We start from the raw sequence: 24,424 nt of genomic DNA on the forward strand, positions 1-24,424 counted from the left end.
AACACACCAAACGCCATCATCTCCGAATGGGCGCTTCGAGTTCACGTCATTAGCAACCCGGTTAGACCTACCTAGTTCAAACGGATGAATGCCTAGGGCCCTTTAAAGTCCTTCTTGTAACGAATGCCTACGTATCTTGTTCCTGCTCCGCCAATCCCCGGTGTATCAACGCGGCTATGTAAGTTAGGTAGTTACCCTGTTTAGCTGCGTCCTGATATCTCGGGGTGGGTCTCACGGGGTCATCGTCATCGGTGCCGGGGACAATGGCATCCAATCCAACAGAGAAAAGTGCATACTTGGAAGCTCTCAAATTTATTATTAGCCCAAAAGAAAAATGAAAGAAGCTCCGGTACGTCACAACCAGCCCGAAGGAATAATAGCCTATCGAGAGCTTACCCGGCGTCTTGATGTCTCAAAACAGTAAGCCAGCTAAACTTAAAGCACTAGTAGAGACCATTCTCGAGGAAGTTGTTAAGATGCAGAGCTTACGCGCCTACATGTGCCTTAGAAGTCGCATGAACTTATACAACACTAACCGCAAACGCGCAGATATGAATAATTTAGGAGGTCGTGTGCCTGCATAGTATTTATCTCCAGCTATTTACCTGGTTAGCTGTTTGTAGAATGGAGTAGGTTAGACCATGTTAGCCACTAGGTCTAGCTTTATACATCAGAGCCGGCCAGTGTCTCTATCATTAGCGGTCAATATTCAACTCTCATGACTCGGGGGTCATTGCTGGTATACAACACTCCTGCATCGGGGCCAACATAAACAAGGTCAAGCCAATTAGTACCGGTCAGAATCCTAGTTGGGCATCCGCCAAGCTGGCAACCGGAACTATATTTTCTATCATTCCAAGGGGTCTCTAGTTCTACGCAGCACCAAATTACGAAGAGGCTCCTTCAAACAGAAGACTTAGTGGGAATTAGCATGTGCTTGGCCAAGTTATGTTCAATGTGGTTCAAGCCACAATGCGTTCGACTTGGCCAACAGCTTAAAATAGTTCTCAATGTGGCACCACCCACCCATAAATCGCATAAGATTGGCCAGTGAAAGCTTGTCTGTACGGTAAAGAAAGTAGGGGCATAAGATTTAGAAATTCCACGACGAGGACCGATAACTCTAAACGGCTTTTCACGAGAGCAGCGAAACCGGCGCTTCTACGGCTTCAACTACCAGGATAGAACTGCTAGTTAAGATTGGGGAGATCGATGGGAGATTGATTTCTATTGGCGCGCAACAGACGATGCCGCCATCTGTAGCACGTGTCATACTTCTCGAAGAGTTAGAGCTCTCCTCCACCCCTTATCACCACCACCACTACCAACTCCTCCGTATTCCTTTTCCGCGGCGGTTTGTGTCCTTCCCATTGCGTATAGCACGGGAATCTAGCTAAAAAGCATTAAGCTCAAGACCGTAGTAACGGCAAGCGGCCCCTCTTATTAACATGGGCCGAGAATGAAGTCTGCAAGAACCCCGTTTTGGTCGCCTTCCGACGGCTTGGTCCCAGTTCGTAGCCAATCCGAAATCCCTGCTCTTGTCGCCCTCTCAGTTCCCTGTAATCTTCCCCAGTTTACCCCGTCAGGTCCCGCATTGGCAAGGGCTTCACGAGCCGAGTGGATAATGAACAGGATCGTGCCAGAATAAGGCCCTTGCTGAGGCCCCCAAGACGTTATGTAGCAAGGCCGGTAAAGTCAGTCACTAAACCCCAATCGTCCACAGGCCGTCTCCCACATCTTCAGCGTTTCTCTGCATGAAATATGACCCATCTTTTCCCATCTGAATAAAGTAAGGACCACAAATTTCAACATGCATTGCGCGGTCGTGAGCCCTTCTTCTTATTAGTCCTTCTCCGCCGTACATATTTCTCCATGTCTCCAAATTCTAGCAAAATAGTAGTATTGGTGGGCGCGTCAACATCGTTACTAAGTACAATACAATATGCAACAATCACTATAGCACCATATCAGCGCGGAAATCCGAACTAAGTAGCCGGCAATCGGTTAACTATAAGGATGAGAGGTTCGTTTACGATTCAACGAGAAACTCTATCTCCATAGAGGAAGGATAAGGAGAAAGAGAGAGTAAAGGGAATTGGACGCGCCGATTCGACAACAACGGTCTCGGTTCCGGCCTCCAGAAACCCTCACACGAGGAGATACGTTTAGAATCGGTAATCATGAGTATCGCACCTCTCCCCGGAATTCAACCCATCATCATGTCGCGGCCACAAGTCGGCATCGAGCGATTACCAAGTCGCCGTATGGGCAACGAGCCACGAGAAGCAATGAATTGCAAGTCATGTCGGAAGCGGAAAGTAAGGCTCCTTACGTCGGCCGGATCGAATTCAATCCAATTAGCCGAGTTTTTCTTCTTAATCTAACGAACGGTATTCTCCGTGTAGATTAAATGCAATCGAATGCGTCCGTCCTGCGAAGCTTGCCAGGTCTTCCAATGCCCCTGTATCTACGGTTCGTAATTGGCTTTCTCTGTCTCGCCCCTGGGAAACCCTGGGAGAGCACCTTTATGATAGATTCCTACAGTAGAGCTAATTTTGCCTTGATTCCTATCTTTACAGACGCTATACCCAAAAAACGAGGCCCCAAAACAGATGTATTGGAGGCATTGTTAAAGAGGGTAGATGGTTTAGAAGCTCAGCTCAAAGATCACAGGAAGGCCGATGCTTCACCAACCACTGAAAAGCTTCCGCATATTAGTACGGAGGAAACGTCCCCCAGCGCCAGACTGGCAGCAGAAGATTCGGATTCTGGACCGAAATCAAAGCGTCCGACTCTAGACATTTCTCGAGCAACGGAGATAGCTTCGGAATCTGCTATATACTCACCTACGATTTCTAGCGAGCCCTCCCCCGGCGTACAGATAGATACGCTCCTTGACACTTACTTTTCTCGGTTCCATGCAAAACCCTACCATATCCTTGATGAATCTTCGGTGCGACAACGGCTACAACTCAACCAATTACCTAGTTACTTGATATATGCCATCTATTCCGTCGCTGCTAGGTTCGCTTCCGTCCCGCAACCTTAGGGTACCTAAGCACGTATGTACTAAGACTGTATTAGATACACAACGCACCCTAGCGGATGCCAGTCCGCTGCTAAGTTGAGTGAGGATTATGCATTGCGATCGAGGGGTGGGATCGATGCAGACGAGCCATCCATCGATGCTCTTCAAGCCCTCCTTCTCCTCGTCACTGCGTTTACGGCAGCAGGCAAGGGTAAAAAGGCATATATGCTCCTAAGTAAGTCCCTAGATGAGAATGGCGATGTTCGGTGAAGTCTATAGACCCATGAACTGATTATATCATCAAGCAATTGCCATCGGAATGGCCATGGCTCTTGAGTTACATCGGGAGGTAAATCTACAAGCTAGGATAACAGCTGTGGAACGTGAAATGAGAAGACGTTTGTTTTGGACATGTTATCTTCTCGATAGGTTTATGGCATGCGGCTCGAGACGCCCCTGTCTTATCAGCGACAGGACTATCCTTCTACGCCTTCCATGCTGGTCTCCGAATCCATCTACCTTGCCTGTCGAAGGAGACTTTTTCCAGAACGGATCGAACCTTCAGCACCTACAAGGTAACGGCAGGAAGTCTCAGGGGAGCAGCGGAATGCTCATCGACATCAGCCGTATTCTAGGAATTACGAATAGATATCTTGCAGCGGGAGGTGTGAAAGGCGATTCCCACTTCCCCTGGCACGCCCTTTCTGAACTTTCCAAAATCAGGCAGGATCTCGATATATGGGCCTCGGGGACTGCCGACGTCTTCTCGAGTGTAGATACCCTCTTCGGGCAACCTGATTCGACTGTTCTTGTTCTCAGCAAACTCGTCTACCACTTAATTCACTGTCTTATTTACAGACCCTTCCTCCCAATTGACCTTGCGGAACTGGCCGGAACGGGCCAACATCAATCTTGGCAAATAGAGGCCACTAACATCTGTTTCTTGCACGCCAATGCGATCGCTGAGCTAGTGGAGCTCGGTAGACAGATGCCATCCATCGAATGGCCTGCTTTTGTTGGTTATTGTATCTGCACCGCGGGTACAGTCCATATACATGGAACACATTACAACAAGAACGGAGGGGGAGAAACCATGGGTGTTTTATCATCATCGTCAGAGTTCCTATCCCGCGAACTACAACAACTGAGCGAGCTGAGTTATACCTGGGCAAGTGTTCAACACCAACGTGATACCTTGCAAAGCATATACAGCGCCCACGCCGAATTAGTCAAGGGTCTTGCTAACAATTCAATGCGCTACTCCCCGGCTTTCAACCTTGAAGACTTCTTCGACCGCTACTCGACTACCAGTAGGCCAGGAGGTCGTCCGTTCACGTTCGACGCTACGAATCTTAGCCTTTCGGAAATCGCCACTAATTTCGCTCCTGATACCTACTCAGGGCCTAATTTATATTCACCACATATCAATACTGATTTCGAACGGCCAAATCTAAAGCGAAAGAATACTGCTCTCAGCCAAAGGCGACCCGACATAAGAAGCTTAACCCCAGTTAACGCAGCTAACAACAGACCCCTAACTCCTGGACTGCCTACCCCTGGCGCCCATCCCCGACATTTCTCTTTCTCTACAACCCCCCATGCATCATCGATGATGCACACTTCCAGTTCATTGCTTCCCCACACAGATAATATACACAGTAGTGCTACTCTGTCAGTGCAACAACGACGCGAAACGGTTGATAATCAGGCTATTAGCGCTACCGCCACCGGAGCCACGGGTGCCGGATTCAACCCAGCGTCGTACCAGCCAGCCCAGTCGCAAATGGAAGCCATGTCGGCGGTCCCATTCTCCCCATCGTATCAATACGCGACCCCCAGCCCGAGCGGCGACAACGAAAGTAGCCTCGGCGTCGCCAGCTACGACCCGATGTTCGGGACCGTGCCGACCAACACCTTCTCTTCCCCCACGCCCTGGCACGGCGAAGAAGACCTCCGCAAGCCGCCGTCGCACCACTTAGCTGCGGTCCCGAGCCCGGGGGCGGGTAGCCCGGCTGCTGCTGCTCCCGGGGAGGACAAAGATCCGTTCTTAAGCTTGCTGGAACAGCTTGCGGAGAACGAGCATGCTATTGGGCAGGGCAAGGAGATTGATTTCTTCCTGGCGGGGGCGCAGGGGTGAGTGAGGTGGATGAATTAGGTACCTCTTTAGGGCCCGTCTATTTGCCATGGTATATTGATGTAGCGAGGGCGGCTTGCGCGGTGGGATTGGAGTTAGATTGGCATTTGGACGAGCTCTTCTGTGGGGGTGTATTGGTGTTTATTATTTACGGGAGTGTACCATATGGCTGGCTCAATATTGGTCTAGCGGTATTTCATCAGCGAGCGAACGAACGATTTGGGAGATGTCACGACCTTTTTTTGTTTTGGGGGGTTTTTTTTTCGATAGGCATCATGTTTGTGTAATTAATTGTGTGATATTGGGTTAGGCAAGATATGTGACGAAGAGAAATGTGTATTTATAGGCTTGGGAAAATAAGAGGGTGGTATACAGTAAGTAGTATATATGATCCGCGCTTGGCTACCTACCTACCTAGGTAGAGCAATATTTGAATATGGGTATCTAGGGTATTTTTATCTTGCCTGACTACCTCCTAGGTAGGTAGGTTAGGTACCTAATGCAATATTTGGTATTGGCGCTGTTCATGGAATCTTGAACCTTTTCAGCCCTTTAGACGTTGCCTTTTATCCTCGAGTCCATGCTTCATGATAACCTTACACAAGGATGCAAGCGTCTTGGCTCCAATTACCTCCAGCGTCGCAATCTCTATTCCTAATTCTACTTTGGCCCAGTTTCTGAACTCTATCGCAACAAGCGAATCAATTCCGTAGCTAGACAGTGGTCGCTCTGGGTCGAGCTCCTCGCTCATACCGAGACTACGCATCAACTTCTGGTTTGTCTGGTCCCGTAGCATCGATAATAGCCCTTCATGGTTTGCCGCAAGACTGTCACTAGTCTTGAAAGCATTGCGCAAAATGGTGATAGTATCGCTGCTTATGTCTTCTCGAGCTGTTTCACATCGTGTTGACTGTCGGAGAGTGCTGAAGCGAATATCACGCTGCGCGGGGGATTCTTTCGGCAGAGGTACAGGAATCCCAGTTATAATTTGGCTTGAAATGATAGGATTCGCCTGCTGCTTCTGCTGCTGGAGAGTCGAGAAGTAAAGTATCTTGTGTAGTAGGGATTCGTTTATGGGTACCCACCCTTGAGCAAGTAGACGCCTGGAAAGCGACTCCCGGCTATTTACGTACCCGACGTCTTCAACAACGCCGAGATCCACGGAACAGGCCGGTAGTTTAAGCGACTTGCGATATGCGGCGAAAGCGTCTAGGAAGGAATTTGCTGCGCTATAATTACACTGGCCCTTTTGACCCACAATACCACAGATACTCGAAAGGAGTGTGAAAAAATCGAGCTCAGATCCATGCTTGAGAGCTGCATGGTGTAGGTTCCAGGTGCCTCGAACCTTCGGTAGTATGGCCTCGTGGAATTCATTGTAGGTCATTGTGTCATATGGCCTGTCCTGAATAGGAGTCAGTACGTGAAACTCGAAGATTTGGGTTGTAGAATCATACTCTTAGTACCATTGCTCCTTGAATAACTCCACGAATGGGTTTAGAAGCACTCTGAAATACTTGCTCGACATCCTCTAGATTTGTCACATCGCCAGTCACTAGTGTCAACTCAGAACCCAGTCCTCTAATATCCGCAGCTACTCTGCTGGATATCTCGTCTTGGTGCCCGGAGCGTGACAACGCTATAAGACTTTTAGCACCTTGCCGTGCGAGGTAGACTGCTATGCTTCCACAGAGGCCCTTCAAGCCTCCTACAATCAGGTATGAGGCGTCAACGTCTAATTTCAACCGTGGAATTACTGGGCGGATCTAGTTGGGTGTTAATCCAAGGAGGCGTCGAATCAAGTTAGAAAGTGGCAGTTAGAGAGGGGCTTACCGGAACAATGGTTCGGCTGGTGTCACTCCTTGCTATCACAATCTTGCCGATGGAATTCCTAGTACTTAAAAGGGCGAAAGCTGCAGAGATATCTGCGAAGCCAAAAACTTTGGTAATAACAGGCTTGATGTGGCCTTGCTCCAGCATTTTAAAGATGCGCGATAGTAGCCTTTGATAACCCTATTAGATACTTTGCACCTCGTCCGACGGCGTGGAGTGACTTACCTCTTTTTCAAATCCGATGAGATTGATTCGTGAGACATATCTACGGCACGGTACGACGCGTTGCGATCGAAAGGCTCCATAGATATGCTCGCTTTTTCCAATATGTCCTTTTTCCCAAGCTCTACCAAAGTTCCACCTGCGGCAACACAATGCCACGAAGCATCAAGCATATCGCCAACAAGGGTATTGAGCACCACATCTACTCCTTTCCCATTCGTAGCCGCCATCAACTCTGCTGCGAATCGTGTAGTTCGCGATGTAAATATCCGGTCTGGTAGCACGTTATAGTTTTCGATCAGAAACTGCCGCTTTTCATCGCTCCCTACTGTTGCGTAAATTTCTGCCCCAAGATATTTGCAGATTTGTACTGCGGCAATTCCAACCCCCCCAGCGGCCGAGTGAATCAGTACGCTCATCCCTTGTTTAGTATTACACATATCCGTTAATGCGTATAGTGCGGTCGAGTAAACAGTGCCGAGTGCTGATGCTTCTACGAACGAAACGTCCTCAGGTATAGGAAATATTTCGCTCTCCGCGCAGCACTGTGCACGGTTAGCAAAAAGACCTCTTTTATATACCAGAACTCTTTGCCCGGGATGATATGCACCCGTTCCTTTTCCTACTCGCCTAATCAACCCGGCTCCGTCGGCTCCGAGAAGTTGCTCATTACCAGGTACGAGACCCATAGCGATAGCCAAGTCCTTAAAGTTTAGCGAGGCAGCATAGATGTCTACTTCGATATCACCAACTGTCAATGGAATATCCCCTTCAGAGACTTCGGAATAACACAGGCTATCCAAGCTACCGAGATGATTGGCAATTAGTCGCACACAAGATCTGTGATCAAATAATGAATGCTCTTCTGCTTTTGGGCCTTGGACAATGCCGCTCTCTTGCTCGTTTATAGGATTATCTGGAACGATCCGTTCAACACAAAGACTGCCGTCTCTCTCGATAAACTCAGTGTCTGTCATGACTGTGGTTTTAGTTGTTGTTAGCTGGCGAAGTGTTTGATCGATGGCCGTTATGGTGTTCATTCCAGAACTGGACTCGACATCGAGTGTCATGATGATTGCATTGGGGTTTTCATTGCATATCGAACGCTTGAATCCCTGGATGAGACCACACTCAGGGTTTGTGACAGCCATCTGTCCACCCCTCGATACCCAGAGAACACGGCAATCCCGAGAAAGCAAACCTCGTAGTCCAACCCATTGGCTCTCTGTGAAATTTGATACAGCTGGACCACATAACTCATCGAGGACGAGCATCGTATTGCCTGGGAGGACGGCTTCAAATGGAGCAGAATGATGCCCGACTTCCCATCCGAGCTTCGATAGCTCATGTACGATTTCCTTCGTGGTGCTCTTATTATCCTCATTGAAGTTTAGAAGCTCAATTCGACTTTTCTTTCTCCCATCCTTGAATGCAGAACCCCCCTTTTGTGTTATGCCGACGAAGAAATAAGGAGAGGTATCGCGAATGAAAAGACCAATAGAAAACTCAGTAAGTTGCAAGAGATTGGCCTCATGAAATGCGGCATTGTTAGTAGACACGCCCTCAAGGTTAGCAGATTCATCTCGCACATAGTCTAGGCCACTTTCCGACCCATTGGTCCTTTCATGCCTCACATTCTTAATAATGACATAGCTAAGTGTGCGAAGGTTCCGTAAAAGGGGCCGAATCTCGGTGGCCACAATACCATCAGCGATGAGCACATCAAAGTTGTCTCGTTCCTCCAGGCTGTCAATTTCGTCTATCCTCCGGACTTTCACGTTCCCGGAATCCTGGTACTTCGTAGTAGCGGTTGTTACGTCCTTCTGTGACAGCAACTCTAGTTGTAGATAACTACAAGCGTTCCTGTCAAATGAATGGGTTCCACGATCATCAAGCCATAAGCTCTCGGCCTGGTTGTGGGCATTTATTTCCAACACTCTCACATCTGGCTTTTTGAACGCGATCATGTCCAAGAGTTTACTGACCTTCTGGGCCGAGGTTTGGTGTTGACCCAACAACCTTTCCAGTTGTTGTTTGGAACAAGTTGAAATATCCGGCCCATAGATACTACAATTATAGACGTGGGAGTTACTTTCGTTCTTCTCCATTTCCAGGGATTGGTAACGTAGGCCATGCATCTCGTAGACAAGCTCATGTGTCTCCTGATTAAATGCCGACACGTTAGACGTATATGCCTTTACATCATCAATTCTACCGAGCCCATTCCATTCCGATGAAGCTGTTGCTAGAGCTGTCTTCACTGCGCAACTTTGCTCTGGTATGATTAACTCATCAATAATATTGGGGAGAAGCCTGGTATTCACCGCAGTCCTATCACCTGCCCAGATGGAGGCCGACACGGCCTGGAAACAAGCATCAATACTAGTTGGGTGCAAAGGATAGAGAGACTGAGGCCAACGAGATTGCGGCTCTTCGAATGAAAGCAAGGTGCGGCTTTGTCGAGATCCCATCGTTGATTCGACGAGCAGTGATTTCTGGAAGCTGGGTCCAAATGTATAACCAACTTCCCTCATAGCTTTGTACCACGTTTCTGCGGAGGAAGCATGTTGAAACGGCTCCATATCGGCTGCTTTCGCGTATTTTCGTATACCATCACTCTGTATTCGTATTAAGCCGCTCGAGTTTCTGCTTAGCACTTCGTGTATCGAAGTGAATACAGTGAATTCATACCACCCATCGTCTAGCCCAGATTTAGGTATCAGAGTAAGCAATATCTCATGTTTGGTATCTTCATCTTCCAGTACCATTGCTTTTGAAAAGTGGCATCTTTGTAGTTGATATGACACTTGGTGGACGTTTGTATTTTCTGGAATATTACCCAGCGCCTTTTGCATTTGGAATATCGCTTCGATGGCCATGGCCAGATAGCCGGCGGCTGGGAATACGATGCTCGTGCCGAGTCGATGATCCCTAATCCAAGGAATGTCTTGCAATCGAAGTATCTTCCTCCAAGCCGGATGCTGCCAAGGTGTGCCAAGGACCTTACTACCAAGGAGATCGTGGTGGACGAATTTGCGGAATCGCCAGTCTTTACTCGCATTACTTTCATGCCAATATTTCGTAGAATGATTCCAGCGGTAGTTAGGCAGGTCTACTATGACAGATGGAACGTAGCCGCCGTTGGTACCATTAAAGTGCATTAGATTGACGGATCCGCCCCTAATAAAAATACCCCCGAGTACGTTGCAAATCGCCATTCCTGGGTCTACACCTCTTCTCCAGGAAGCTACGTACTCGGCGGAAGAGCCAACTGATTTCTTAATCTGGGTGATAGGCGCGGATAACGCATTGCTAGGCCCAATTTCGATGAGCATGTCGATTTCGCTTTTTAGCATTTCTTGCATTGCTGCACTGAAAAGAACTGGAGAAAGCATATTCCTTTCCCAGTACGTTGTGCCATCTAGGCCTGTAATTTTTCGCCCTTCGACTGACGAGTACATGGCTGCCTTTCCTATGCCTAAGGGTGGCCATTCGAAGTTGTTCTGCATGAGCCTTCGGTACATCGACGCTGCACTCGCCATGTAGCTAGAATGATACGCAGAGTCAACGTGCAACATCCGAGCAAAGTGACCGTCCCCCTTAATGCGTTCCTCCAATTCCGTCAACTCATGGCGTAATCCAGAAAGAGTGATGCTTTCAGGGCTGTTGATACACGCTACCTGAATGCTAGACTTCGAACTCAGGTACGCTGTGATGTGATCTTCACCTAGCCCTACAGCCATCATACCAAGGGGAGTTTCATTCGGCATCTCGCCTGTAGCTTTGCCACGATAATAGGCAATCCCAATAGCCTGTTCTGGCGTCAAGAATCCGGCGGCGACTGCCGCCACGATCTCTCCCGATGAATGCCCTATGACAGCGTCATATTTCACATCAGAATCCTCTAGAACGGCCAATATCGCGAGCTGTAAAGCTGCAACAAGTGTTTGGGACAGTTCCGGTCGTTTATAGTATTCTGGCGTTCGTGGTTGGGTTAGTTCATCAAGAAGGGACCATTGAGGTCCACCTGGAAGTTGGTTTAAAGTGCATTCTAATCGATTTATGTGCTCCCTCGCTACTGGAAATGATGATATTAGGTCTTTTCCCATCTGTGGCCATTGTGCTCCTTGTCCGGTGAAGACCAACCCGATGCGCGGCGGTAAAGTCACCTTCCCGTGGACCAGTGATCCTACAGAAATTTCGGTGTCGCTGGTGATGATATACCCGCGGTGAAAATGGCGGGTTCTCTTTTCGGAAAGAGTGTAAGCTAGGTCCCGAAGGTCCACGCTTACAGCGGGAAAGCTGAGGTGTTTATCCAAGGCGGTTACATTCCCCTTCAAGGATTTTTCGTCGTTGGCCGAGAAAGCCAATAGGTACGGCCTATGGTAAGTTTTCTCTTTCGCAAATATATCATTAGTATATGAAGTAACGTGGCGCGAAGGGCCTTTCCAGGACTCCACGATGACATGTGCATTCGATCCTCCGTACCCGAACGAGTTTACCCCGGCTCTTCGTAGCTCCGACGGCGAGTCCCATGGACTAGTGGTTCTCAAAGGCTGGAGTTTGAGCTTTTGAAAGTCGATATTGGGGTTTGGTATCTTAAAAGTTGGGTTCCCTGGGATAATGCAGGACTCGATTGCCAGTGCTACCTTAAGCAGACCAGAGATGCCAGCGGCTGGTTCGCTATGCCCAATGTTGCTTTTCACCGATCCTATCTTTAGAGGATTATCCTGCGATCTAATGGACGAGAATACTGAAGCTACGCCGTTGGCCTCAATAACATCACCTGCTTTTGTTCCAGTGCCATGGCATTCAACGTAAGCTATAAAACATTGTCAGACTAGTCTGTGTTGAGAATGATGCCGTGACTTACAAGTAGTACAGAGGTCTATGATACCAGCATTTTCATATGCTTGTCTGATTACAGTTGCTTGGGCTGCAGGGTTGGGGCTTGCGATGCCTGCTGTCCATCCATCGCTACCTGTGGCAGTGCCACGGATAACTCCTCGAATTGGATTCCCATCGCTGATAGCATCGCTAAGGCGTCTCAACACCACCATATTCACCGCCTCGGCCTTTACATACCCATCCGCCTTCGCGTCGAAGCTATGGCATAAGCCAGTTAGCGACGCCGTTCCATTGGCGCTAAGTCCATCCATGACGTGTTCCGGACTGAGGTAGATATTACAGCCTGCGACTATAGCACTACTAATCTCTCCCGTTTGAAGATATCTATTAGCGAGGTCGATAGCAACCAGGCCCCCGGAGCAGGCAGTATCGATCGTCATGCTTGGCCCTTTTATATTTAAAAAGTGGCTGATACGGTTACTCAACATAGCCCTGCCTATCCCTAACGTTGTAAATAGAGCCCGGTCTTCAGGGTCGCGTGCCTGTATGTCACCATAATCGACTGCGTAAGACCCCACAAAACATCCAATTGGCTGTCCATCGATCTCTTCCATAGTTAATCCCGCGTTTTCTAGTCCTTCGTAAACAACTTCTAGAAGCTGCCGTTGCTGAGGATCCATAGCAGTAGCTTCTGACTTGGGTAACTTAAAGAAGGAGGCATCCAAGTCTCGGGGGTCAGCATCGATAAACATTCCCCCCGGGCTCGTCATAGTGTTTCGTTTCGTTGAGGAATCATGATGCGTACCGATCGTAAATCTTGACTCAGGAGGTGTTCGAGGCGCAATCCCTCCTCTTTTGATGAAATCCCAAAATTCATTGGGGTTATTGCACGAGCCTGGAAGTCGGCACGCCATGCTGATGATAGCAATTGGGACTTGTTTTGAGCCACCCCGTAGCCGTGGTTCCATATTATTTAAAGAGGCCATATTGAGTTAAAGTTGATCTCAGATACGAAACTATTCGGAATAGAAAGGTACCTTTCAACATAAACACAATATAGGAGGCAATGGAGGGGGCAACGTTATTATCACGCCTATGTGATATATTATTAACCCATGCACCCTACCAAGTGCAAGGTTGATAGGTACCTTTCTTGGCTTGGACGCCTAGGTACCTAACCTAGGTAGAAAAGGGGCTTACCTGAGGAAATTCATAATCCGCATGGCTTACCTCACCCGTCCCCACCGTGTAACCAATCCTCACGTAATATATCACGTTTTTCATTTAATTCTACATTTACTGAATTGTTCTATTACTCTGGTCCCTCACTAGATTTTTAAGTCTTCACGAAATTCTCATCAATTTTATAAATTTGAAATTTGACTCGTGTGCCCTTAGCTACGCAATCATCACTTGGCTATTCTGACGTATTATATCGCTTAGCCCACCCGTATTCTTTTCCTCTTCTTATATATGGATCATCTTTTATTTTGGACAATTCTCTTCTCCTTCTCGAGACTTATCTAATCCATAACCTTAGGGTCAACTTGCTTCCCGAAACATTAAATCTTCTTCAGGTTATTATATACGCAGGAGCATTTCGGTAGCATAGATGGGGGCATTTGAAGATGTTGAGTTTCAAACCATCGATGGGCTTACTTTGAGAGGCCGGGTCTATCATGCGGATCAAAGGGGTCCGGCCATTATTATGTGCCCTGGAGTACGTCATATCTAACTACCTACCCATATACCTTTCAAATCAGATACACATATTGTTAGTCATAAGACTTATACGATTCAACAGTTTAATTGTGTCCTGGAGATGGCGGGTCTCCCCGCTGTTGCAGAAGGGTTCCAGACAGCCGGGATAACCGTATTGCTATATGATCCACGCAGTGTAGGAGCAAGCGATGGACAGCCGCGCAATGATATCGACCCATTCAAGCAAGTTCAGGATTATTCTGACGCTCTGACATTTTTGAAGAACTTGTCCACCGTAGAACCTCGCCAAATCGGCTTCTGGGGGACTTCACTCTCAGCAAGCATAGCACTAAGCGCAGCTGCGTTCGATAAGCGCGCAAAACTAGTTATTGCAGCGTCTCCAGTGGCCGAGTATCATTACAACAACGACAAGATGCAACAGGTCTTGAGGACTTGTCTGAAGGATCGAGAGTCTCAGATTAAAGGAAACCCCCCCTTCTACATCCCGATGATTGATGAATTTGGACAGAATCCCGCTGGCCTTGACTTTGGATACAACCCCGAGAAAGCAGCCGCATGGTCAAGAAGTGGGATGGGGCTGGCTTCTAACCATGTTAACCGAACGACAATTCAATCATATCATAAACTTGCTATGTGGGTTCCGGGGGCTATGTGGAAACATATAGACCAAACACCAGTTCTATTCTTGATTCCGGAAACAGACAGGATCTGCCCACCTGAGGAACAACTGCGGCATTTTAACAATCTCAAGGGGCCAAAGAAGTCCTACGTACGGAAAGGAAAGGGGCACATGAACCTGCTCGAAGGCGAACATGTTGACGAGCTCATTAAACTACAGGTAGACTTTATACGTGATGCTATCGAAGGAAGAGCTTTTTAAACTCGCTCTATTACAATAGGCCTTAGGTATAATAGCTAGTCGTATCAGTTCTTGAATTTCCATCTCATTGGCCGCCATTGAAAATCGAGCTCCGCCTCATCTTAGCCTACTTATAAATCTCTCAACGGCTAACCATCATATTAAAGTCAGCGCCCTGCTCCAACAATACTTCAACAACACCATCGTAACCTGCAAGTGCGGCTAGATGTAAAGGTGAGTAGCCTTCGCAGTCTTTCAAATCAACATTGACCCGGGGAGTCTGTAATAGCAATTCGACTATAGGCCGAAGGCCTGCCGTAGCTGCCATGTGAAGTGCTGATCTGCCTAATTGGTCCTGGATATTGACATCTACAGGCGACGCCTGCATACGTTCCTCTTCATAGCCCGTATTATCCAAGAATACTCGCACAGTCTCAATGTGATTCTGTTCTACTGCTAGATGCAGGGCGACTTTCCCTTGCCTATCTCTGATGTTCGAATCAGGCATGCGTTTCAGTAAGATGCGCACTACAGCCGCCTGATTAGACTCGGCAGCGAGATGTAGTGCTGTTTTCCCAACACCATTACTATATATACCTGTTTGTAGAGGTCTGTCGGTGTTCCTATAAGGAGCGCAAAAATCTATCTCCATGCTAGTTTCAAGTGTCACTGATGGTCCCACAGTAGGTGACTATAAAAGGGTAACACATATTAGCATGAATGACGGTGCAACTAGTTGGCCATAAGACATACATTATCTGTAGATATATCCCCCATATATCGTAGAAACTCTGATCCGGCTTCCCTCTGTACGGCCACATCGAGATTGTGGTTATCGTGTAGTAAAGACTCCGTCGTCTCGCCTACGTTAATGCCGGGCGTCGATGAGCTTGATGATGCCTTGCAGCTCGCAGATGAAGGTCGTCCTAACAAAAGCAGGTCCTCTATGTTGGAATTCGTCGAGGCATCAGTGCGTTCTCGTCCGGGAGGTAGTAAATTTACCGTAGGCGTTGTCAACAATGTCTTCTCGGTATTTATGGCGCTATTCTGTTCGGTGGCTTCGGGTCGTGCACCATTATTGAGTCCAGTGAAAATAAGTGCTAAGTCACGCCACTGCTCAAGGTCTTCTATGCGTCTCTTCATCTTTTTTCCTACATGATGCATGATGTTATTGATATGTCAGACATACCACTTTCGTCTTCCCGATGATCCGACTTACGATATGTCCGCTGAGCAAGCCGATTCTGCATACGCTTGCGTTGCTGTAAATCCATTGCAACTTTCATAGAATCACCAAATCCGGCCTGATATCACGGGTAGTAGCAGGGATACATACTAAGTAGGTAGATTTATTATTACTATTCTAAGAGGTAGAAATATCTTCCTCCTGGGAGGAAAATACATCGGCGTCAGCGCGAACGTAGCAAGGGTGCATCTGCAAGTCATCGTTACACGGAACGCGGAACAGATCTATGCAGTTGGCGCCGGTGCCGTGCTCTTGCAGATATACCTAGTTCCATCTTGTTGGGTGATCGACTTTCCGGAGAGGGGTCTCTAATCTTATATGTTCTCGCAGTTCAGCTATAATAAGTTGCGCCACAGAGGTAACAATGATAAAAATAGCGCAGATACTACCCTCTCTCATTAGTGGGCGACTCGCTATTTTTTGTGACTAATATTTTATCACCAACACACCTCTACTTTACATAGTCGGGCAAGATCCCCTCCAACGCGATTTCTTGTGTAATCTTGTGCCGCTCGTAACCCTGTAGTCTATCTAGGCACTTTCTTAATCTTACCATCGCTATCTAAGCTGAAATCTCGGGTTTCCTGAATCTAAATATATAATAGTACTTGAAATAATCAATGATTCTGATTCTTACCTCTTACCTACCTCTTACTTACTTACTTACTTACTTACTTACTTACTTACCTACCTACAGGCTACTTTAGTTACCCCGAGTAGCAAGGACAACACCATGCCTTATTCATTCGCAGACAACTATGAAGGGGTAAAATATTTTATTCCTTCTGTTGTGTTTCAAGTCCTCGCATTGTTGGCAGTTATATTGCGACTATGGAGCCGCCGTATCCAGCGGGTGTCACTACAAGTGAATGACTATGCAATCCTGTTAGCACTAGTAGGTTCATGATATACTTAATATCAAATAGTCATAATAGCAGGTTCTAATAGGTCTATCTTAGGTTTTAACGATTGTAAATCTCGGTATTTTGGGTGCATGTAAGTCAGAGCTATTTTGATGGACGGGCAGTACCTACCTTAGGCACTTATAAGAGGAATCCTTGAATAGGTACCTATCCATATTAACATTTGATACTCCCCTAGCTGTCACTGCAGGATTAAGCATACACATATATACTTTAGCTCTTGGAGACGTTTTTCAATTCTCAAAGGCACGTCTTCTATTAGCTCCCCGGGCACCCTGATTGCCCTCTCATTAGAGTCAGTATGTTAATTATCATGATTAGTTACAAACCGCTATCTCAGCAATCTGGCTCTGTGCTCTTTTGGCCATTAAAGTTTCAATTATTGACATATATATCAAGATCTTCAAGCTTTCATGGTTCACCAAGATGTGCTATAGTTACCTCGTAATTGCAACTCTCTGGACCATTGCTGCTTTCCTGGAGGTCTTTCTACTGTGTCGGCCGCTGGCCTACCAATGGGACAAATCGATCCAAGGAGGAAAATGCGGCAGCTTCTTTGCCAGCTACTACTCAACTCACGTTATCATATTCCTACTGGATTTTGTTCTTGCGTCGATGCCCGTGCCAGTGTTGTGGGTGTTGAAAATGGAGTTAAGGAAGAAAGTCGCGGTGGCGCTAATGTTTGGGCTGGGGTTAGTGTGAGTACTAACCTATGCACCCGACGTTTGATGCTGTTGAGAGGTATATACCTAGGTACCTAGGTAAGCAACGCTAATGGCTCTCTAATTTGTAGTATAATCGTCTTTAACCTAGTCCGTATCGCGTGGCGCAAGAAGGTTGCGAGTCCGGACGTCACACACGAGTATGCGATACTATTTTGCTTTACTGTTCTAGAACCCGAGCTCGGTATCCTCCTAGCCTGCGTTCCCGTCGTACAACCAGTTGTACGAAAGTTGGCAAATACGACGCCTCTAAAACAGTTAGGGTCTTATTTCTCACAGCGTAAAAGTACATGTGATACATCGCAGGCTAACCCAATACGAACCATTGGTTCTGGTAATCAACGTCATAATTTAAATGACTTGGGATCGTTTGACCTGGAGACGAATGGCAACAGACCTTTTCATCGGCTCTATGACTACGAACTGAGAAGTATGGATGTGGGTATGGGTCATGGAATTCAAGTTACACAATCTTGGGATGTGCGACGGAATGATTAGACGCCACAGGCGCTTAGAACGGGACCTGAGTTAAGTGCAGATTACTAAAGTTATATGTACCTAGGTACCTAACCTAGGTATATAAAGAACAAATAAAATTGCATGCGTGAAATACATTCCATAGTATCCGTGCAGTTCCCAATCCCCAAGGTACGAATTCAAACATGTTGCTTCCATTGCGTTTCGCACCACTCCCACAATTCAGCGGCTTTGCCTTCTGACGCTGCATTCAAGACATCAGGCCGCGCAATTGGCTGGATTCGACCCCATGGCCAGATATACGCACCGTTAGTATCTTGGCTCACCTCAGGAGACAACCCAGAATACAGCATGGTATAAGCGCCATACTTAGCCTCGTATAATACAAATCTCTTCAAAAACGCGACAAACAGCCGGTTTTCATTTGCATAGATGCCCGTATACAAGTTCCCGGGGTTCTGACAGACACTAACAATGCCGTATCGACCCCAGCGGCGAGCGCCTTCAACTGCGAAGAACCAGTTGCCTGCCTTAGATGCGCCGTAATCCTCGTACGTAACTGTAGTGGGTTTCTCGATGCGTGTGAAATCGACACCATTCTGAGGTGCCGACATGTCGATCTGTATTGAGCCCGACCATACGATCCGTACGCTGCTCGGAGTGGCCGTCTGTGCTGCTGCGCGGAGCATCGGTAGGAGTTCCTGCGTGAAGAGTAGCGGAGCAACGCAGTTCGCACCTATGTGCGCCTCGAGGCCCTGCTTCGTTACACTCCCCGGTGGGCATCCATTGCCAGCGTTATTCCACAGGATATCCAGGCGCGTCTCTTGCGCAGCGAACAACTCCGCTGCTGGTTTGACCGTTTTCAGATCGGAAAGATCGAGGAGTAAGGGTTTGAGATTCGACGGTGTTGTAGGAGGGGGCAAGACTGAGCTAACTTCGGCTATAGCAGCTTGGATTTTTGCGGGCGAACGTCCTGCAAGGTAAATGGTGGCGCCAGTAGGATAGAGGAGCTTCACGAGAGCAAAGCCGATACCTAGTATAGATAGTACATGTTAGTAATAGTCTAACTAGATAGGTACTTACATGGTCTAAAATATACTGTAGGGCCGTAGAAATACGGAGCTGGTTAGGAACGGTACCTGAATTAGCGCCGGTGATGATAAAGACCCTGCCGACTTGACTACCGGGACCGACGTCCTTTTCCGTGAATGTGGGGGCTGGTGGGTAGAACTGCTGCCAGAGGGCCCAAAGCCCGGATAAGGTAAGCATGATGAGTCTTTGCTGGATACCTATCTACAAACGGGCAGGAATTCTATATATGGTGTAGAGAATGAAAATTGGGATGATTAAAGGGAGAGATATCATTAGAGCTTAGGTTGCTACAAGCTACCAGAGTTACACAAATTACGAGAGATATAGGTGGTAATGCCAAGGCCATCTCACCTCATAATCAATGTAGGTTACGTGAGGTTCTTATAGAGGTACCTATGTACCTCTAAAGAACTGATTACATCTCAGTTTGAAACTTACATCACACGTAATGAGGATTATTACAGGTTAGTTTAATATAAACCATGATCTAGGTTTACGTGATATGAATTCGTACGAGAATCATGTAAGTCAAAGCTGGGACTTCATGTGGATAATATGTCTCATCTCACGGCGGTTTAGGCTTGCCAAGCCTCACAGCTAAGCAAATCAAACGTATAAGGCAAGAACTTCGAAATATTTGCCTGTTTTTTTTTTTTTTTTTTTTTTTTTTTACGATATTAAAATATCAGTTGTCGGGGTATTCGTGACGTTATACTTCTTTTTATTTTTCTTTTCCTCTCTATTAAAAGGTAGGTAGCTAAAGATGGCATACATTACACTGCTAGTTGCGTTACTACCGCTCGTAGCTACTATTGCAAGATGTCAACAGTGTCGATGTATTCCTGGAGATCCATGCTGGCCATCATTGTCAGATTGGGCTGCTTTCAATGAGACAGTGGAAGGGCGGCTAATTACTACTATACCCTTAGCTTCATTATGCCATGAACCGTTCTACGATGAAGTCAAATGCACAACCCTAAAACAGGATTGGCCATATGCTCAAACACAGTATGTCACATTCTCATAAATTCCCATCCTTCTTAGCGACTAACGAAAAACGATTGAGCAGTATTCCGTCTTCCTCGTCGGTGTTGGCTCCGCTAGCCCAGAACCAGAGCTGCGACCCTTTCACACCTCCAGAATCAGCATGTCGACTAGGCAATTATCCCGCCTATGCCGTGAATGCCTCAAACGCAGATCATGTTGCCGCTACATTACGGTTTGCCCGCGAGCAGAACATACGTCTCATTATTAAGAGCACTGGTCACGATCTCCTTGGGAAGAGTAGTGGCGCTGGTTCCTTATCTATATGGATGCGCTCGTTCCAAAATTTAACTATTACCGAAAACTACTATGGCAGTAACACTTACAATGAGTATCATGGCCCCGCTATTCAGATTGAGCCTGGCGTGCTCACTTACCAAGCACTAGAGGCAGCCCAGAAAGCTGGGCTCCGCGTCGTGAGCGGTACTTGCACTACAGTCGCCATAGGTGCCGGGTACGTCCAGGGAGGTGGCCACTCCATCCTCAGTTCTAAATACGGACTCGCCGCTGATAATGTTCTGGAGTGGGACGTAATGACAGCAGATGGCCAGCGAATTACAGCCACCCCGTTTCTAAATAGCGATCTCTACTGGGCACTTAGTGGTGGTGGGCCAGGTGTTTTCGCCGTCGTCCTTAGTGTAACCGTCAAGGCTTTTCCAGACGGTACGGTTGTGGGCGCAGGTGTGACGTTCAATTTAACATCGGCGCCTAGTGAGGACGCTTTCTGGTCCGCAGTGGAATCTTTACACGCCTCTATGCCGGCGTGGCTTGAGCAGAACGCTACGGCAAGCTATGTAATCGCGGGTGGTATACTTACATTACAACCACTCACACTACCCGACGGATCCGTTGATAAAGCCCGCGACCTCATTCAGCCTCTCCTATCTAATCTTACATCACTCAAGATCCCGTATACATACAACATAACATCCTTTCCCACTTTCCTTGACCTCTACACTACATATTATGGACCACTACCATATGGGCCGTACGGTGCCTCCGAGGTCCAAGTCTCGCGGTTACTCCCATACTCCATTATAACTGACAGTCATAAGACGAAAACCCTAGTAGATACACACCGCAATATCACCGCCTTGGATAGCTCGTTTTGGATTGTTGGGACAGCATTGTCGCTCCCACAGATACCGTCCGCCGCTCCTTCCAACGCAGTCTTGCCGGCGTGGCGCGACGCCGCAATCCACCAGATGATAGTTTCTATATGGGACTGGGAAGTTCAATGGCAGACAAACCTACAGAAGCAGAACATTTTGGTCAACACAGTGCTTCCTACACTACGAGATCTATCGCCTGGGTCTGGAACATATATGAATGAGGGAAACTCCGACCAAGTAGATTGGAAGGAAGCTTTCTACGGGGTAAACTATAAGAGACTTGAGGATATCAAAGAAAAGTGGGATCCCACTGATGTATTTTACGCTCATACGGGTGTTGGGAGTAGTGATTGGGGACTAGATCACGAAGGAAGGCTATGTACAGTAAGATAAAGGACATAGGATGTCGGTGCTCCTTACGAGAAAGCATAGTACAAGACGGTCGAAAACGATCGGTTATAAACTTTAACAAATCAACATTAAAGTACTCTTAGGTACCTACTTATATTCCATTTCATTTTAACAGAGTTGTAATAATCCAGCTTTTTGTTCAAGTTAACGTAAAGTGAAGGCCTTACATTTAAAATCATCATCAATAGCGAAAGTTTTACTAGCAACTGTCACTCTTACCTAACTCTGAAGCCTCAGCGCTTAACCCAGCTTTAATTTTAGTTTAGTTTAAGCCTCTCATTCCAAGAACATATATCACATGTTATGGCCATCCTATTCTTTATAAAAACCAGTGTACCTATATAGCGGACCAAAAGCACATCTATTCGATATATTGAAGTGTACCACGTTAACAGTTCTATAGAAAAACGTATCTTCATGAGGCACGAGATATATAAGCCTTTCGCAGATCCTCAAATTTCCAGTATTAGGGTCTTGTATACCGCGTTAGTAGTTTCTGTTTGTATTCAATATATATTCGACAATTATGTGCACTAGGTTATCGTAGCCATGTCTATAATAATTAACAGACGAAAAGAAAGGGAGGGACGCTTAGAAAGGTAGTATCACGCTATACTGCCTGTTAAAAAGAATACGTGGCGGCATATCGAGATGACTTGTTTCTGGAGAATGTAAAGTTACAAAAGCCATATGGTAAGAGTAGTTAGTTGCTTTAGCGAAGACGTAAAGCTGCTAAAATCTTTGAACTTGAACCAAATGAGGCTTCATTGTAAAGGCAACAGTTAAGCGCTGGAGGTTAGATAGGTACCTACCTTCCTTGCTTGCGATATCAAATTTCTTGTGAATTTATTCGAGATAGGATTGTGGCCGATTTTTAATAACTTCATTTCTTTATTTCATCTCAAGGCTATGCTTTTTAAAAGCAACTGAAATTTTCATGCTATATGGTGGTTATGAAACAAATACATTTCCTATTCAATTATTCTATGCTGTAAGTTACCAGAAAAGTATTTTATTATATGGACCACATGATTATCTAGCCCAGGTAACCTTAATTATACTTTGCTTCTCTAATTATGTTGTTTCATTCTGATCTTGTATACTTCTATGATACCTCATGCTTTTACGCCCCATTATTGGTCCATGGTAAGTTATGACTTTAGAGGTAAAGTAAAGTACGTATACTCATAGGCCAAATTACATTATTAATGATTATTATACCGTCAACCTCGGCGATGGTTTGGCAATAGTTGTCGTGGGGTAGGGTCTGAAGAAAGAAGCCATATATTCCCATTGTATGTGCTGTCTCACATTAATCGAGGTTAACGAGAAAGGAAGGGGAGAGGAGGGAGAGGAAAGCGAAGCTCGCGTTCTAATACTCCTACCAAGAGCTCGCCGTAAGTACCTAATGTATCCACCCAATGAGGTAACTACTATTTGCAGATTATCGTTAATTGTATATTGCTGTAGGCGCAATGGTAACAAGAGGAATATGGGTCAGAGCAACCGAGACTTCATCTACTCGTCCTCCTGCCGCCGCCGTTGTCCCTATCCGGGGGCCTGTTAATCCCCCGATCGCCCCCTTGCATGTATCGCTTCCCACCGACCTAGACTTGCCGATACTCGATTATTCACAATTTGGTCTTTTGCTATTCTCCCCGGAGGCTTAAAATTATGTGCAAGTGGCTAGAGGCACTTAGATGAGCAATTAAGGCAATTTATATTGTAATCATTTAGTATGTCATTATTCTTGCCTATCTGGTGTAGCCTTATACTTCTTGCGCATGTCTGAGTAAAGAGTGCCGATAAGAATTTGGAAGGGATATCGGCGGGTATACTGTAATGAATACTTTGCGGTGATGCTATATTGGTATCTACTATTAGAAATCAAGCTTCTAACTACCTACGTAGAGATCTTGAAAATTGCGACGGCACGGAATACTACCTGTGGGTATTATATGTAAATCAATACCAAATGTCTTGGACGAACCTTGCAAATAAACACTTAAAGGGGCGGCTATCCACCTAAAGGGATTACTGCTTGTCCGTTTTTGTTAAGGCCATTTTCCACTTACCGTCTCAAGCACGGTAAAATACCTAACCTATATAGACGTACATAGCGCTTAATATACTACCCAGGTAGCATGCCCCCATATACTGTCTCCTATGATGCAACTTATAAGGCTAGGCCACGTGGATATTAATTTTTTTTTTCAAGAGCTAACCTAAGAGGCCTTTCCTGCGGGCCACCCACAACACATTAAGGATATGCCCCTAGGGTAAAGAGCTTCATCTGTTTGGGGGACTTACCAATGACCCCCTCGTCACTCTACTTGGGGGGTCTTCTACTTTAGAAAGTTAACGTAAACACCAAGGGGTCTATCTTGATAGGTACCTTTATTAAACCGTCTACTATGTATTATATCTTCTCTTATGTAAACGAGGACGGGACGGGGAATGCAAGAGTAATAGATGATGACTCAGGCTCGATTTATAGACGTGAAGCCACCATCGCCACGGCGCCACACAAAAGCTTACAGCTTGCAGCTTGCAGCTCGCAATTAATCTGATGCGCTCCGGTCAGCTGGACTTCCAACTGGCCCGCCTTGTCTCCGCCTACTTAAGGCAAGGTTTCAACAAAGCAACATTTAAGTGCCGAATCTAAGATGTGCCAAGAGAGCTCACATCTTGTATGATGTCACGTACAAGCTACTGTGTAAACGCTAAACGTGGTAGCCAGGTGGTAATTCA

The 24,424-nt window shown here is 46.6% G+C and overlaps 6 protein-coding genes across 6 annotated transcripts; 4 read left to right on the plus strand and 2 right to left on the minus strand.

Annotated features, from left to right (window-relative positions):
• Positions 1-2,022: 2,022 nt before the first annotated feature.
• F5Y00DRAFT_132778 (fungal-specific transcription factor domain-containing protein) lies at positions 2,023-5,527 on the plus strand. The gene is made up of 5 exons (XM_048004235.1): positions 2,023-2,318; positions 2,406-2,472; positions 2,580-3,024; positions 3,085-3,263; positions 3,334-5,527. The coding sequence occupies exons 1-5, from the start codon at positions 2,181-2,183 to the stop codon at positions 5,163-5,165; spliced, it is 2,661 nt and encodes an 886-aa protein (XP_047869063.1). The 5' UTR covers positions 2,023-2,180; the 3' UTR covers positions 5,166-5,527.
• A 1-nt stretch (position 5,528) lies between these two features.
• On the minus strand, positions 5,529-13,051 carry F5Y00DRAFT_271615 (putative polyketide synthase; the record flags this gene model as incomplete). The annotated part of the gene is made up of 6 exons (XM_048012833.1): positions 5,529-6,567; positions 6,620-6,928; positions 6,996-7,164; positions 7,221-7,762; positions 7,844-12,039; positions 12,091-13,051. The coding sequence occupies 6 exons, from the start codon at positions 13,049-13,051 to the stop codon at positions 5,707-5,709; spliced, it is 7,038 nt and encodes a 2,345-aa protein (XP_047869064.1). The 3' UTR covers positions 5,529-5,706.
• A 354-nt stretch (positions 13,052-13,405) lies between these two features.
• F5Y00DRAFT_225524 (DltD N-terminal domain protein) lies at positions 13,406-14,751 on the plus strand. Its single transcript, XM_048006183.1, has 2 exons — positions 13,406-13,785; positions 13,870-14,751. Exons 1-2 carry the CDS (start codon positions 13,678-13,680, stop codon positions 14,665-14,667), a joined length of 906 nt encoding a protein of 301 aa, XP_047869065.1. The 5' UTR covers positions 13,406-13,677; the 3' UTR covers positions 14,668-14,751.
• A 2,490-nt stretch (positions 14,752-17,241) lies between these two features.
• Positions 17,242-18,035, plus strand: F5Y00DRAFT_257791 (uncharacterized protein; the record flags this gene model as incomplete). Its single annotated transcript, XM_048010607.1, has 2 exons — positions 17,242-17,513; positions 17,609-18,035. The coding sequence occupies 2 exons, from the start codon at positions 17,242-17,244 to the stop codon at positions 18,033-18,035; spliced, it is 699 nt and encodes a 232-aa protein (XP_047869066.1).
• Positions 18,036-18,193: 158 nt separating this feature from the next.
• F5Y00DRAFT_257792 (NAD(P)-binding protein) lies at positions 18,194-19,283 on the minus strand (the record flags this gene model as incomplete). The annotated part of the gene is made up of 2 exons (XM_048010608.1): positions 18,194-19,047; positions 19,133-19,283. 2 exons carry the CDS (start codon positions 19,281-19,283, stop codon positions 18,194-18,196), a joined length of 1,005 nt encoding a protein of 334 aa, XP_047869067.1.
• A 271-nt stretch (positions 19,284-19,554) lies between these two features.
• On the plus strand, positions 19,555-22,268 carry F5Y00DRAFT_250862 (FAD binding domain-containing protein; the record flags this gene model as incomplete). The annotated part of the gene is made up of 4 exons (XM_048009779.1): positions 19,555-19,570; positions 19,913-20,114; positions 20,176-21,646; positions 22,251-22,268. The coding sequence occupies 4 exons, from the start codon at positions 19,555-19,557 to the stop codon at positions 22,266-22,268; spliced, it is 1,707 nt and encodes a 568-aa protein (XP_047869068.1).
• Positions 22,269-24,424: the final 2,156 nt, after the last annotated feature.

The sequence above is a fragment of the Daldinia vernicosa genome (assembly GCF_022497035.1).
Source record: "Daldinia vernicosa strain CBS 139.73 unplaced genomic scaffold F5Y00scaffold_4, whole genome shotgun sequence".
Taxonomy (NCBI): Eukaryota; Fungi; Ascomycota; class Sordariomycetes; order Xylariales; family Hypoxylaceae; genus Daldinia; species Daldinia vernicosa.

Bases quoted from the DNA above. Each gene is read 5' to 3' on its own strand.
- F5Y00DRAFT_132778 (XM_048004235.1), top strand. From the start codon at position 2,181: ATGAGTATCGCACCTCTCCCCGGAATTCAACCCATCATCATGTCGCGG. The intron at 2,319-2,405 runs GTAAGGCTCCTT...TTCTCCGTGTAG, and splicing joins AGTCATGTCGGAAGCGGAAA to ATTAAATGCAATCGAATGCG. The intron at 3,264-3,333 runs GTAAGTCCCTAG...TATATCATCAAG, and splicing joins AAAGGCATATATGCTCCTAA to CAATTGCCATCGGAATGGCC.
- F5Y00DRAFT_225524 (XM_048006183.1), top strand. From the start codon at position 13,678: ATGGGGGCATTTGAAGATGTTGAGTTTCAAACCATCGATGGGCTTACT. The intron at 13,786-13,869 runs GTACGTCATATC...ACGATTCAACAG, and splicing joins CCATTATTATGTGCCCTGGA to TTTAATTGTGTCCTGGAGAT.